This window comes from Eulemur rufifrons, chromosome 2, assembly GCF_041146395.1.
Source record: "Eulemur rufifrons isolate Redbay chromosome 2, OSU_ERuf_1, whole genome shotgun sequence".
Lineage (NCBI taxonomy): Eukaryota > Metazoa > Chordata > Mammalia > Primates > Lemuridae > Eulemur > Eulemur rufifrons.
Window position 1 is genome coordinate 41,664,211 of NC_090984.1, and position 15,569 is coordinate 41,679,779.

General features: G+C 39.8%; 1 protein-coding gene across 2 annotated transcripts in view; it reads right to left on the minus strand.

The window, feature by feature from the left end:
• Positions 1 to 2,410: 2,410 nt before the first annotated feature.
• TMOD2 (tropomodulin 2) overlaps positions 2,411 to 15,569 on the minus strand; it is a 32,141-nt gene continuing 18,982 nt past the window's right edge. For both annotated transcript variants that reach the window (XM_069459772.1, XM_069459771.1), the window contains 3 exons: positions 10,838 to 10,981; positions 4,778 to 4,922; positions 2,411 to 2,471 (listed from right to left, as the gene is read on the minus strand). In XM_069459772.1, coding sequence (XP_069315873.1) covers positions 2,437 to 2,471; positions 4,778 to 4,922; positions 10,838 to 10,981 — 324 coding nt within the window. In that variant the 3' untranslated portion in view covers positions 2,411 to 2,436. The remainder of the gene's footprint in view (positions 2,472 to 4,777; positions 4,923 to 10,837; positions 10,982 to 15,569) is intronic.

Sequence of the window (15,569 nt, forward strand, 5' to 3'; positions counted from 1 at the left end):
ATATTGCTAATTTCTGGGGCATAAATACTCCCACCAGGGCCCATTTCAAGCTACTAACAAGAAGTTAATGAACATGGAGCTGGGAAGAGATGTGCAGTAGCACACTATTAGGTGTGTTTCTACCATACAGACAGACACAATGGATGTAAATAATCTCAACAGCATCAAAGATAGCAAAATGTAGTATTTTTGAGTATAGCATTTATTACTTTTGTCCTTAATATGATTAATTGTCAGTGCATATCATTAAAAAAAATTTTTTTTTAGACACAGTTTCTTGCTATGTTGCCCAGGCTGATCTTAAACTCTTGGGCTCATGTAATCCTCCTGCCTCAGCCTCCTGAGTAGCTGGGATTACAGGTGCACATGACCTGTGCATACGCCCAGCTCCATTATATTTTTAATAATGGCTGTGTTGAGCAACCAGTTTGCAAAAATTCTTGAAAATCTAATAATCTGCAAACCTATATAAGTCAGCTCCAACACACCACACATAAATGGGTGAGAGGAAAGGAAAAATCAGACTGAAAACTATCAAATTATATTTACTATGCTGTTTAGATAGTTAGGGAGATGTAGTTATAAACTAACTAAAGGATTTTTAGAGTTCCAGCAGTGTCAGAAGGTTCTGCTTATTGTGTCCTCAAAAGTATAAAAAAATTCCCAAGAAAATGAGATGTTTCAAAGGACTTTAGAGACACAGATGTGGGTACTGATAATACAGGTAAATGTCCTGTATACATTTTGGGGAACCTAACAATCATTTAAGTAGCCTAGGGCTTCATCTCCACACCTGCCCAAAGTGTTTAAGTGGTAGCTCTTTCACGATCCTGGGCACAATGAATCCCTTACTCTCCATGGTGATGGGGCATAATTTTATAAGGGCTATCCTAAACAGATTCCACATGCTTTACAAGCTAAATGGAATAATATATTAATTATTTTCCCATTAACTTGTTTTATTGCTACCAAGCAACTCAGGAACACTCAGTTACTAAACAAATTCTGGATTGGGCCCACCTTCTGCCTGGGTCAGCAATCTCTTTAGCTCCAGGTGTCACCAACACAAGGGATGTCACCATTACAAGGCTCAGAATTACAGAGAAAAGAAGGGAAAAAAATGAGTTGTAAGAAAGGGAGGGGAGTAGGAAGGAGAAGAGGGAGAGATGCCTTAGGCAGTGTCAGAATGCCACCAATTGTAGCCTTAGGCATTAATAGTTATCAAAGACTGGTGAGCTTGAGCCAAAGCCTGTAGCCACCTGTTTTCTTAGTTTAGCATTGAACTGTTGCACTGCTACATTAAAAGATTAATGCATACTACAATGCAATCATCTCAGCTGTACTTTCACAGGCTTTGGTTTTGAGATGAAAACCATCTGGATAAGTGATAATTCAGTTTTTTTCCTGATGTTTGCATATGTCTGGATGGATCATGCCATGCAGACAAAAATCTGTATAATTAAACTGAGTGTTCATATTTCATCCTGTGATCTCGTTACATGAAAGGTAAAGCAATAAATGCTTCTAAAATTTGCCAAACTGATGCAATCATTTGTATCAACAACTTGATTAAGGTGCAATTACTATTGTTTTATTAGGAATGTACTCTTACTAAAAATTTAAAAATTTCCTACCACATCTGAAAAACTTTAAAACTGCTTTGTAAATACTTATCCATTGGAATCATGTTAAAGATTCAATCTATGTTGAATAGTCAGTAAACGTCAGTGTGCTAATTTATTTTGCTATCTGTGAGCCTGGATTGAAGCTATATTAGTGGGTCAATATTATAAGTATTTTATACTTATTTGCTAATGCTGCGTTAGTGTCAAAATGCTGTCTTGCTTTATGAAGATGACATTACTGATCTTCAATCAGTGGAGCATGTGTATTTAGTGACTTTTTTCTGGAATTAAGGGAGAATTTGTGCTAAGGTGTTCACATTTTCTCACCCAGTGAAAGATTGGCAATATTGACTTCTCATGTGGTCAGCAGAACACTTCTGATGTATTTAGCCTAACTCAAAGCTATGCATGTAAACAGAGATAGGCCTCTATCCTAATCACAGTTATAAACACAAATTATATACTAAATTCCTTTCAGTAATTAAAAAACATGTTTATGTAAGAAAGCAAGAAAACCCAATATGAAAGTGGTTAGAATCATTTTCGACTGTTGTCACTCTCTTGATCCGCATCAGTCCACATGTCAAGTTGCCAGAGGTGCCCACGAGCAAATAAAACACTTGTATATATTAAAAAATCCAAGATAAATAAGTAGTGCTAAAAAAGAATAACCATTAAATTATTAGTTGTGTGGTGAACGGAAATGAACGACCTTTGATAATATGGTCCCCACGGGGAAGAAGAGGAGTTTTTGTTTGCTTGTTTTTAAACGGCCGCAATGTGGTGAAACTTCGTTTCTTCTTGCGGAAGTTTACCTTCGGTCTCCTTCAACTCTCTTCTTACGAACTAGGTAAGAAAGAAGGAAAGCTTTAAAAAGATAAATTGAAGGAATATTCCTTAAATTCTAGATAAATGATAGTAATCACACAAAATAGCAATCTCACATACTTGAGGATACAGTTAGCTTAAATTCCAATGCTCAACCATGACAATAAACAGAAATGATAAAATCCAGTGTCTGGTGGAGTTTACAATTCAATATAGGTATGTCTGATAGTTAGGTACTCGCATGTTAGAACTTTCCCATTTCTATGGAGTAGAAAGCCCAGTGCAGACCCAAGGAACAGGGCACTCCTAAATATTTTCATGGTCATTTAACCACAGCACATCATCTTCGCAGCTTCTGTGCAACTCAATCCCCAACTGGCTTTTTTTTTTTTTTTGAGACAGAGTCTCGCTCTGTTGCCCAGGCTAGAGTGCCGTGGTGTCAGCCTAGCTCACAGCAACCTCAAACTCCTGGGCTTAAGCAATCCTTCTGCCTCAGCCTCCCGAGTAGCTGGGACTACAGGCATGCACCACCTATGCCCGGCTAATTTTTTCTATATATATTTTTAGTTGGCCAGATAATTTTTTTCTATTTTTAGTAGAGATGGCGGGGATGGGGGGGGGGGTCTCCCTCTTGCTCAGGCTGGTCTCGAACTCCTGACCTCGAGCGATCCGCCCGCTTCAGCATCCCAGAGTGCTAGAATTACAGGCGTGAGCCACCAAGCCCGGCCCCCAACTGGCTTTGACTAACTCCTCAGGTTAACGCAGTCATAACCTATGAATTCTGATTATGGGTTGAAAACCAGGAGGAGCTGCAAATAGAAGTTCAAAGTTTCTAAACATCTTCTAAAGAAAAACTCCTAAGTATCAACCTTCAAGGAAGGTGTGATTCAGTTAGCAAGCAAATTCAGAGATAAGTTTCCCTTAAACTGGTACTTAGGATCAAAGAAATCCCCGTTTCCCAGTTTCTGCAACCCTCTTCTTCCCCCTCTCACCTCCCAAACGCAGGCTCTTCTGGTCGCTAGGAAGAGAGCCACTTAAACCTTCCTGGACTTGGCAAAAAGGTGCCCTGGCTGTGGTCTTGCCCTAACTCTTCACTTTAAAAAGCCCAACCTGCTCCTGACTAGGATGTGGGAAATTAGACAAAAGCTGTCGGCCACAGTTGCCACTTCTTGGGCTCAGGATCGCCTCTCCATTTCCTTCAAACATCCTGTTTGGCCTGTTTTTCTTTGGTCTCTATGTTGTTCAGTCATGGACCCAGTGTGCTTTTCCTAGGCCCTTCTGACTACTGCTTCCACCCTGCCCCAAAGCCCTATTTGCTGGGCTGCCCCTTGGCCTCCCCCTGTGCACCCCGCACCCCACAGGTAAGTAACGCATATGCCCAGGCAGCCCCTTGATGCCATACACTGCACCTTGGCTGGGCCTCAGGGTCTTGGCTAAGCATGCTGGGCAGGGAATTGGACATTAACCTTCCCTTGCCTCTTCTAGTTCTAGCCCTTAGCTTCTACCTTCCCCACTATCTGAATCCTCCTTGTGGCCAGCACTGTACTTGGTGGAACACCTTGCTCAGTTCCCCTGTCCAAGGTCTGGCATTCTGTCCCTGAACCTCAAACTAGAGCTGAAACCTGCTTTTGCCTAACTGACTGCTTGCCAAATGGACTTTCGGCTCCTAAATGTCCTTTTGCCACACTGCTCCAGGTGGCTGGGATTTCCCCAGACCAAGCTTTCCCAATCTGTTCCATCCTTCTGTGCCATTACTGACCAGGACATGCCCTACCTCATCGTAACAGAAGAAATGCCAGGGATCCTCTGCACAATGTGGCAACAGGAAAAATTAAAGAGGGCTGACTGAAAAATCTACTTGTAAGTTTATCCTTCATAAGGTAGCTCCATTAGTCTATTTCACACATAAAGTACCAAACTATCAAATATACCCGTATTTACATCTAAGTACCAAAGCAGTCAGAAGTCAAACCTAAGTAAACTGGGAATTTCCATGTCCCTGTGTCTATTTTCTGGTGCAGATAACACAGGGGATTACATGTAAGAAGTAAGTAAAGCAAAAGCAAATACACAAAAGGTATCAAGCAAAAATCAACGGCCGTGCAGAAAAAAGAACAAACAGTTATTTTTGAGAAAATGTTACGATAAAACTTAAACACTGTGAGAACCATGAGTACTGCATAGGATACTGTGCCTTTCATGAAGGACTAAGTGACACCAAAGGCCAATGGAATGTTATCTGTGAGATATTATATGTCAAGTGGAGAAGAGAAAGCTCATCATGCTCTTCTAACTGTTAACAGCAAATATTATGGCTGCATTACCCAGGTCATTGTTCTTTGTGATGGCAGCTGCCACCCTTGTTCGTGGCCCTTGCTTGGTAAACTGATATCCAAACTTGAGGATCCTTGAATTCTCCTCCAGCATCTGGGCAATTTCCATCTCTACAGCTGTTCCCAACTGCTGCCTCTGGTTGCCAGTGCAGACACACACACAGGACAATCAGAAAGGAAGAGGGACAGTTACTTGCACAGGAAAGATATATGGCTATTTGTTGGAAAAAAAGGCCAAAAGGCAAAAGTTTCAAATTAAAAGGGTCAGCGTCACTTCAGATGTTTTCTCCCATACAGTCATTTGAGTCCTGCTCCCGGTGTAGAAGCAAAATCCAGCCGTCAGCTGAATCTGCTGGTGTCCTACGCTGAAGAAACTAAGCAAGTCATTTATGAAGGAAAGGATAATTCCGGAAGTAAAATTAAAGCAAGACAAATGTTTAGTATTTCCAATTCACCCATATCTGTGGTTAAAAACAAAAGGTATTTTTAGTAAAACTGTCTTATAGCAGTTAACCCAATTACTAAATTATTAATTCTAGGATCCATATCCCAAAATAATTAAAGATCATCAACCCATGGGCAATTCTCTCAGCAGTAAATCTCATTAGGAGACCCTAAACAGGCTTTCTTGTGGTTTGAACCATGCCCATGGGTCAGATGAATTATCAGACACTGAAGGGGGTTACTGGGCTACAGAAAATCCCCATCTTGTTTGTGTTGGTTGTTTGAGACATAGAATCATGAAAAAAAAAAAGTGGAATTTGTTTTTTTTTTGTTTTTTTTTAAACAGGGGCATGTAAGTATAGGAATTTAAAATTAAATTTAAGGAACATAGTATTTTTTTATAATATAGTCATTACTTTTTTAAAAAATAAAAAGTATAGGCTTGTTTAGAAAAAGCAAATAAAAAAGTATGTAAAATATAAAAGTCACCTTCTTCCAACATTCCCATTCCTCATACAGAAAGCCAGTTTGGTATGTAGTATGTAGTCTTCTAAGCATTTTCTATGCATTTATATATCTACACAATCACGGGTACATCTATGTTTTCATATAAATGTATTTTACTAGTATATTGTTTTGAAACATCTTTTTATTTTTTATTTGACATTAGGATATCTTTTCATATTGGTAAATATACGTTTACCCCATCCTTACAAAGAGCTGCATGGCATTCCACTGTGAAGGAGCATAATTTATTTAGCCAGGCCCTAGTGACTTACTGTTACATTGCTTTTCATTTCCCCTGTTCCAAACAATGCTGCAGTGAACTTCCCTTGCACACACAGTATATCTTGGGGCATTTCTGCAAGTGTGCCTGTAGGGCAAACTATAGCAGGGTCAAAGGGTAAGCATGTTTCAAGTTTTGATATGTTACAGACTTACCCTCAAAGGTTATGACAATTTTTACACCTGCTAACTGTGTATGAGTGTTACTGTTTTCTTTCTCCTAGCCAAATGAAATATTGTCAATCTTTTTAATGTTTGTCAATCCCTTTGGTGAAAATTTATAATTCACTTGTATTTATTTAATTGCTTTAATTCACATTTCTCAAATTATGAATAAGAAAAATTAATTTTCTTATGTATATATATTTCTTTTTTTTTTTGAAACTACCATTCCATGCCATTTGCCCATTTTTCTACTAGCTTACAGTTCCTGAGTTTTTTTTTTTATTGAGTTGTAAGTTTCTTATATAGTAGGAAATTAGCCCTTTGTCAAATGTTCTGAAAATACTTTGCTTAATTTGTCTTTTGACTTTCTTTTTGATTACTGTAAGGATTTTTTTCTATTTTCATGTAGTCAAATTTATTAATCTCCTACATTGTATGTCATGTTTAGGAAGCCTCTACTCTCCTGATTTCTTCCATTTGTGTTATGATTTCATATATTTTAATATTTTAATCTTCATTTCATCTGCAATGAATTATTGCATCAGAATGAAGACAGATACCCAATTTAATTTTGTTCCAAAATGCTAGCAAATTGTCCTACTATCTTTTATTTCATTCTTTCCTGATTTGAAACACTGACATGACATTGCAAAATTCTTGGGTATACTCAGGTTTGGTTCTGGAATCTACTCTTGTTCTGCCAGTCTATATTTGTGCCAGTTCCATGCAATTTTGATTACTGTGTAATATATTAAAAATATATACCTTTTAAATTTGGAAAACTTAAGTATGGAATGGATGAAGGAGAAAAGTTTATACAGCAACCTTTGTGTCCCAGGTAAGTTTTAAGGCTTAACTCTTTGCCCCTCTCTTTCTTGTCATCCAGCAACCTGTTAAACAAGTTTCTCCCCAAGAACTTAACACAATGTGATATTTCCAGTTAGACAATAACAATTATAGGCATTCACATTGTGGAGATTAGTGCTCTAAGCAATGTGGGTCTATGGGAGGGAGTAGCAGCTAAAAAAAAGTTAAAGGTGCTGACCTCAAAGTTTCATGAGCAACTTTGGCAAATGACACACACTTTAGAACAGTGGGACTGTATCAAGGAAGAAGACCTGAGCTAGAGTTGGGGCTGCCACAGCTATGGCTCGTGCCCCTAGAGTGGGCCAAAGTAGTACATTTGAGTTCTGGACTTGGGTAACCTGCAATGAATGTTAATGCAATGGTCAAAAGTTACCCCAACACCTATATTCCCAAGTGTCTGAGTCCCTTCTCTCCAAGTAGCTGGCTATTTTCTCAGTAGTTTAAATTTTTGTCAGCACCCTTAGAGTTACTTTGTTTTGCAACAAAAGGCAAATCCATACCTATTCCTCTTTGATTTGGATGTTCTGTTTATATAGATGTCAACTGTAATTTCTTTAGGGGTTTTCTCCATTTTGTACTGAATCTTTGATGACATTTTGGCAAAGTAGTAAAACAGAAATACTACTTCCCCTTTTATAATATTAATTGCATAATTAATATGCATAATTATAATTCATATAATCTGGTATAGAAAAATAGAAAATACGAATAGAATAGCTTTTGTTTCTTTGGGGGCAATAGGGGTATGCTAATAGCTATACAAAGGATTTAGAAGCTGAAGACAATTATATTGGGGGGGAGGAAGGATTGTAACATAGGGCATGTTTCTTTCTCAGCCTGGGGCTTTTTTTTAAATGATCTCTCATATTTCCACTTACTGGGTCTTTTCTTTTTTTTATTTGAGGTCTTTTGTGTTACATAAATCCAGGACAACAAATAGCGTCAAAATTTCTTATAATTTGCATATATCTTCTTTTTATATGTTAAGTCACTAAATACAAAAAAAGGATACACAAACGTTTAAGCTTTTGTGTCTTCAAATCACCTTCTGTTTTTTTCTAAGTGACCTCTTTTATCGACTCAAATTTAAGCTTTTGTGTCTTCAAATCACCTTCTGTTTTTTTCTAAGTGACCTCTTTTATCGACTCAAATTTATTTAGCAGTTGCCCATCTGTTTCTTTAATATGCATCACTGGTTGCTCTTCTCACTGGGCGCACCTGATTAAATCATTACATATTGACCTGGAGCCTGGCCACAGAGGCCCGCCCCCGTGTGCATTCTCCCCGCCCTCACTTTGGTGCACCTGCCTGCTGCAATCTGCTGAATTGGTCTCAGCTCCCGGGCCTGCCTGACGAAACTGTCTTAGAGATCATCTCATTCCAAACCCTTGACTAGACAGATGAGAAAACTGAGGTTACTTCTAACAGTCTATGAGTCAATCAACAAAATTTGGATGTAAGACAAGTTTTGACTCCGAATTTCTTCATTCTTCGAGTAAAGCAAATAATTTTTTCCAGTTCCTCTAGAAAATCTTGATCCTCCTTCTTGTCACACACAAGTGAAGAGAAGCCATTTCGGAAGCATAATGGAGGACTAAAGTTGAAAATTACACAAATCTATATTCCCAGGTGGCTGAGGAGGGGTGTGATAAGGTTGATTTAGAGGGGATTTAAGAGAGCAAGTTCTTTGTATCTCAGGGTCTTCTTCATATGCATTATAAAAAGCTGCTCTATTCTAAATTTTTTGGGATTCCGGCTCATTCACTAGGTGTAGGGTTGCTAGATTTAGGAAATAAAAACACAGAACACTCACTTAAGTTTGACTTTCAGATAAATAGAAATAATTTTATAATATAAGGATTCCAAAATATTTCATGAAACATACTAAAAATTATACTTTGTTTATCTGAAAGTCAAATTTAACTGTATTTTATGCAGCAATCTTAGCTAGGTGGTATCTTGCAAGGAACTAGGAACACAGTATCTGTGACATTTTTTCAGATATTGGATTTCACAATCGCCTAAACCAATATAAAAAGTTAAATATACTTTAGAACAAGGTATCTGCTTCTGTCTCGGAAATAGTTACTAAGAGCCCTCTTAACTTCTTCCTGATACTAGTCTATTCAACAAATATACCTGAGCTAACTTCTTTTCACTCACTCCATATTTCTCTCTAGGTTGTTTCTCTACCCCTCTACTCCCTGATGCCACGTCCTTAATTTACTAGCAGCTGGACATACACCATGACACACAGCACCGAGCTTCCCCTGAGTGTGTGGGGCCACGTGTGGCACATCCCGGGTGTGCCCGCCACACCTCTGCACTTGGAAAAGCTGCTTTGGTGGTGCATCCCTTCTGGCAGGGTGAGAATGAAGAAGCTGCTGTCTCCTTGGGGGGTTTCCCTGCTCCTCTGGCAGCAAGTCTCAGGTCAGGGCCAGAGCACCTGCACTGAAACAGCCTGCTTGTCCTGGTTAGCAGATGGAGAGCAGGCACCATCAAAGTGGTTTTAACTGATCAACACTTAAGTGCACATATAGCAACAACACTCATCGGGTGTCAGGCAGGTGGTGGGGGGGTGGGGGATGGGTATATACCTACATAATGAGTGCGGTGATGCGCACCGTCTGGGGGATGGACATGCTTGAAGCTCTGACTGGGGGGGAGGGGGTAAGGGCAATATACGTAACCTAAACATTTGTACTCCCATAATATGCTGAAATAAAAAAAAAAAGATGGAGAGTAGGGCTTCCATGAAACTGCTGGGGGTCTCTAGGCTTAGGCAATAGTCCTGAGTTGGCACTCCGGGGTTTTATCAGACCTTGGAACCTCTGGAGCAGGGAATTTCTCAGACTTGGCCCCCAGACATCTAAAGGGTGTTCTGAGCACCATTCCCCTTCCCCCACTGTCCCTCCCACCTTCCAAGGGGAAGGTTCACACCACAAACCTCTGCTGTCTCTTCCTGGTCCATGCCAGAGCCCTTTCTTTTCAAGATATAGTGCCTGACCCCTCAGATTCACTGGAACCCCAATGTAGATATTCCCCTGTAGGCAAAGGAGCCCACCACAGCATCGTGGCTGATAGCTGAGAGTTATGGGCAGGAGCCAGCTGAAGCCAGCAGAACAACTCCAAAGGCACTGCAGGCTGATGCTGGGAAAAAGGTCTCCAGGGTACAGGAAGTGGTGGCTGTAGGGAAAGGCAGCTCCTTTGGCTGTAGGTGGGAACCTGAGAAATGCTATGGCAGAAATGAGATCTTGATCACACTGTGGGTGTGGCCTGCTACTCTGACCCAGACGATCTTCTAGAACTCTGATTCCTTTAAACAGGCGCTCTGTGGCCAGCACCGGACTGCAGGAGCCTGGGTCTGCTCTTTTGGCTCTGGAAGCCTCTAGCCAAGGACAAGAAATCTGAGTCTCTGGCTGTGCCCACCTTGTGTTCTCCTTCTAGCTACTGTCCCAGTGAGTGCCAAATCCAAGACTAGGACAGGACTGGGCTGAGAGTCAAGCTAAAAGGCAATGATGATGGCTGAACAAAGCAGCTGTAACACCTCTGATGCCTGCCTAGCCTAGGGCTGAGAGGATGTTGGCTCTTTATTTCTCAGGCTGCCCAGTGTGCATTGGTTAGTTAGTAATATGCACACTCCCCATGGGCCAGAAACTGTTACAACTTACAGGAAAGCCAGAACACCAAATCAAGCCACACACAGAACTCTTGTCTTTTAACTCGCTCCTGGTGGCATTGCCCCCTCACTGTGTACCCTGTCAGCTAGCTCTGCCTGCCCTTCCTTACCTGGTTGTCGATCTTGATCTCTGTCAAGGTGTCATTTTCCTTCAGTGCCTCTACCAGCGCCAGGATCCCAGTTCCAGTGATAAAATTGGATTCTATGTTTAGACTTTTCAAGGTCTTATTTACTTTCAGCATATCTGCAAAAGCCTTATTATGCAAAAAGAAATAACCGTTAGGGTTTCTAAAGATTAATTTACTAAACTCCTCACCTCCAAATTAAATACAGGTATTTTTTTTACAGCACTTAAAGGAAAGCTTAGTCAAATCATACTTTCACCTCTAAGTGACAAAGATGATAATTTAAAACTGCAATAAAAGTAGTTTAGTCCAGTAGTCCACACTTACAAATTTCACATACTTGGAAAAGATTTTGTTAAAAAAGAGACTGACATATGATTACCAACTGTTTTTTTGTTAAGAACATTTAAAAAAAAAAACTCACTGCCATCTGTTATTATTGATTTTTTTGGGAAAAGACATTTTAACATTAGGAAAAAAGTAGAAAGGACATAATGTCAGAATTACCTTATTTTTTTTCCCTTTTATCATATACGAATGGATAGAAAAAAGAAAAAACTACCACTGACTAGCACTTGGGCACTACTGATTCAGTTATATTATTTCAGAGCCTCTATAAATCAGAATTCCTTAAAGATAACTTCTGTAACAAAATCACCACTTAGAGTGGCAAATCCACTGGAGACTCCAGTTTGAGACAGTGGACTGCACACGTTCCACCCGCCTGCTCCCCTTCTCTCCCACAGCTTCCCACCACCATGAAGAAAGTATACACTTTTTAAGAGACTGGAACTCTCAGGGTGCAAGAAAACAAAACAAAATGCCATTATTTTGAGGAATTGCTGAAATACAGAAAATAGAAAGATTGGTGGAGAAATTAGCACAAAGAAAGTTGTTGCCTGAGATGCCAGAGGTAGGTCCCGTTTGGGGCATTTCATGGAAGAACTGCCTTAGGAAGAGATGAAACAGCTAGAGTAGGTGGAGGGCACACCACCCCTTCCAGCACCTTCCTGGAAAAAGAGAAGCTGCCGGCATGCCTATCTATGGAAAGTCTCCTAGGGAGAGCCTAGTGAGGGTGCCCTGAGCGAGAAGCAGCGCAGAAGCTGAGACACCTCCAGACCTTGCACCAGGTACAGTGTGGGAGAAGGAGGGGAAGACAGTTCTGCCAGGAATGAAGTACAGTAGTCCCCAGATTCGAGGTTTCAGTTACCTGCAGTCCACTGCAGTTGGAAAATATGAAATGGAAAATTCCATTCCAAAAATAAGCAATTCGTAAGCTTTAAATGGCACTCCGTTCTGAGTAGCGTGATGAAATCTTACGCCCTCTTGCTCCCTCCACCTGGGATGTGAATCATCCCTTTGTCCGGCGTGTCCACGCCACACGCAATCCTTGCTTGTTAAGTCATCGGCATCGCCTGCTCCTGACATCCAACCATCAACATCGTCATGGCTCAATGATCCAGAATCACCTGAAGCAGATGACCCTCCTGCCGTACGGTCAGAAAGTCAAAAGTAGCCCATCACCATGACCACGTCATTCAGCTCACTACATTGCATCACGTGGGCATTTTATCATCTCACATCATCACAAGATGGGTGCGTGCAGTACAATAAGATATTTTGAGAGAAAGAGAAGCCATCTTCACATAACTTTCATTATAGTATATTGTTATAATTGTTCTATTTTCTTATTAGGTATTGTTAATCTCTTACTGTTGACTAATTGTAAATTAAACTTTATCATAAGTATGTGTAAGAATAAACATAGTATACATAGGGTTTGGTACTATCCACAGTTTCAGACATCCTCTGGGGGTCTTGGAACACAACCCCCATGGATAAGGGAAGACGACTGCATACTGAAATGTACCCTGCCCTGAGCAAAGCCTTCCTAACTGTGGCAACTGCAGGGGACTCCAGGCTGCCTGCCAGCTCCTTGCACACACGACAGAGGAGGCTATGGGTCAATTCACCTACCTGCGGAAAAAAGCACTCATTTATTCATTCAAAAAAGACAATTTGTCAGGCTTCTACTGTGCTCCAGCAGTAGAAAAAAACAAAAATCCCTGTCCTCAGGGAGCTTAATATTTGAGCAGGAGGGCAGAGTCAGAAAATTAATAAATAAAATATACAGCTTATCAGATGATGACAAGTGGAGAAAAATAAAGGGGCCTCCTTTTAAAGGAAGTGGTCCATTGGTGAAACAGATCTACAACAACTGCAGAAGAAATTATTCTAGTTTATACAAACCAAGCTCATTCTCCAGTCAAAAATATGAATGGTCAACCAACAGCTGCCAGCCATATTAGGAAAATCAACATTATGAAAGAGAAAATTCAGGTTGACCAAACAGGACCATATGATAGAAGGAACAGAAATAAATGTAAAAGTTCTAATTATGTATTATTCTCCACACCTCCCTTAAGAAAAAGAAAAGGTGGCAGGCAGAGGGGGCAGAGAGAAAGAGAGAAAAAGAGAAAGAGATATTACATCCATAAAATAAATACTGGCTATTATTTTTTTAAAAAGAGGAATAAGAAAGCATTTTGAAAATTTTAAAAACTACATTGAAATAAAAAAAAGTAATAGGGCAGGGCACAGTGGCTCATGCCTGTAATCCTAGCACTCTGAGAGGCTGAGTCGGGAGGATTACTTGAGGCCAGGAGTTGGAGACCAACCACTTGAGGCTGAGAGTTCAAGACCAGCCTGATCAAGAGCGAGACCCTGTCTCTACCAAAACCAGAAAAAATTAGCCAGGCATGGTGGTACATGCCTGTAGTCCCAGCTACTCAGGAGGCTGAAGCAGTAGGATCGCTTGAGTCCAGAAGTTTGAGGTTGCTGTGAGCTAGGCTGAAGCCCTGCACTCCAGCCTGGGTGACAGAGTAAGACTCTGTCTCAAAAAAAAAAAAAAAAAAAAAAGATAATAGACATCCAAAATGAGCATGGCTAAAGAACAAGTTGGTGACCTAGAAGATAATGGTGAGGATATTTCCAAGGATGTAGAATAAAAAGGCAAACAGATAGAAAATATGAGAAAAATGTTGAAGAGACATGGAGGAAAGATGCAGAGATTCAACATTCCTCTAAGAGGAGTTCCAGAAGGACAAAAAAAAAAAAAAAAAGACAACAGAAAGGACGAAATTATCAAATAATTACTAGGGAAAAACTTCCCAGAGCTGAAGAAAGTCATGAGTCTTTGTCTGCAAGAAACCACTTCTCAGAATGAATAAAAAAGACTCATAAATGAACACACAAGTGAAATTTCAAAATTCCAAGGGAAAAGAGAGTGAGCGCTAAAATTTCCTAGCAAGAAAAAATAAGTTACCTACAAAGGAACAAGAATCAGACCAGTATTAGTCACTAGATCGTAAGGCCCATGAGAACAGAGATTTATATTTAGTCATATAATTGTAAATGCTGCTAAGAGATTTTAAATTTTTGGAATCAATCTATATACAAAACATAAAATATAATTGTATAAGGCTCAAATGTGTGAAAAAATGGAATAGCTACAATTTAGAGGAGAAGAGAAAGGAGGAATGGAAAACAGTGAGTATAGAATTGTCCTCATCTTTTACAATAGAGAATCAAAACTAAGATGATAAATCAAAAATGTAAATTTCTTTATATTAGTGGTTTTCTACTTTGGCTGCACATTAGAATGACCTGGGAGCTTTAAGAAAATACCAATGCTTAGGCCCCACCCCAGATGAATTAAATCATAATCTCTGAGGCTGTGGCATGACCATCTGCATTTTTTAAAAGTTCTCCAGGTGAGTAATGTGCAGTCAGGATCGACAACCCTTTAATTAAAGTCATAGAGACAACAACTAGAAGAATGAAAAACAAACTGCTAATAGGGATTGCTTCTGGGGAGTAGCACAAAGAAGTTCTAAACTATTTTAATTGTTTTTATGGTAGAAAAGACAGGAAGAAGGAAGAGGAGAAGGAATGCAACATGGGACTAGAACCTCAGCATGGCTGACATTTGAGGTGGGAGAATTCTTTGTTGTGGGAAGTTATCTTGTGTATTGTAGAATATTTAGCAGTATCTCTGGCCTCCGAGACCCACTAGCTGCCAATAGCACTCCTCCCAGTTATGACAACCAAAAATATCTTCAAACACCGCCAAATGTCCCCTGGAGGGCAAAATTGCCCTGGGTTGAGAACCACTGGACTAGAAGAATAATCCTGTGTATTGGTCAGGCAGTTGCTTGAACTGCAAAGAAAGCTCAAGAATTTGGACTGACATTATGACACAGTATGTAAATCACAGTGCATTTATCCAGTGCTAGGTCTTTAATTAAAATTAAATGTACACATTTTAATCAGAGCACCAGAGGAATATGCATCAGGCCTTTCCTTATGGACACTCCAAGCTTTGGGATTTACTTTCATTATTAGAATAACAAAATGTCAGAGCAATTAGGCCTTTACAAAAAGTTGCAGGAACTCCTGGAAAGTGGCCAGGATCTTGCCAGTTTCTTTTAAACTCAAGAAAACACTTTTCTCATACTGAACAAAACAGGGGAGACCCAGCCAAACATAACCCTGGGCTGTTGGCCCAAGTTCACTTCAGTTCAGCAAATATTTGAGCATCTATTACATATGCTAGGGAGAATAACATTAGTAAAACAAAGACTAGATTCCTTAAATGTTATATAAACAGAGTAGAAATATATTTTTAAAGAAACGTTTGCTTTCTGTACTTTACAGG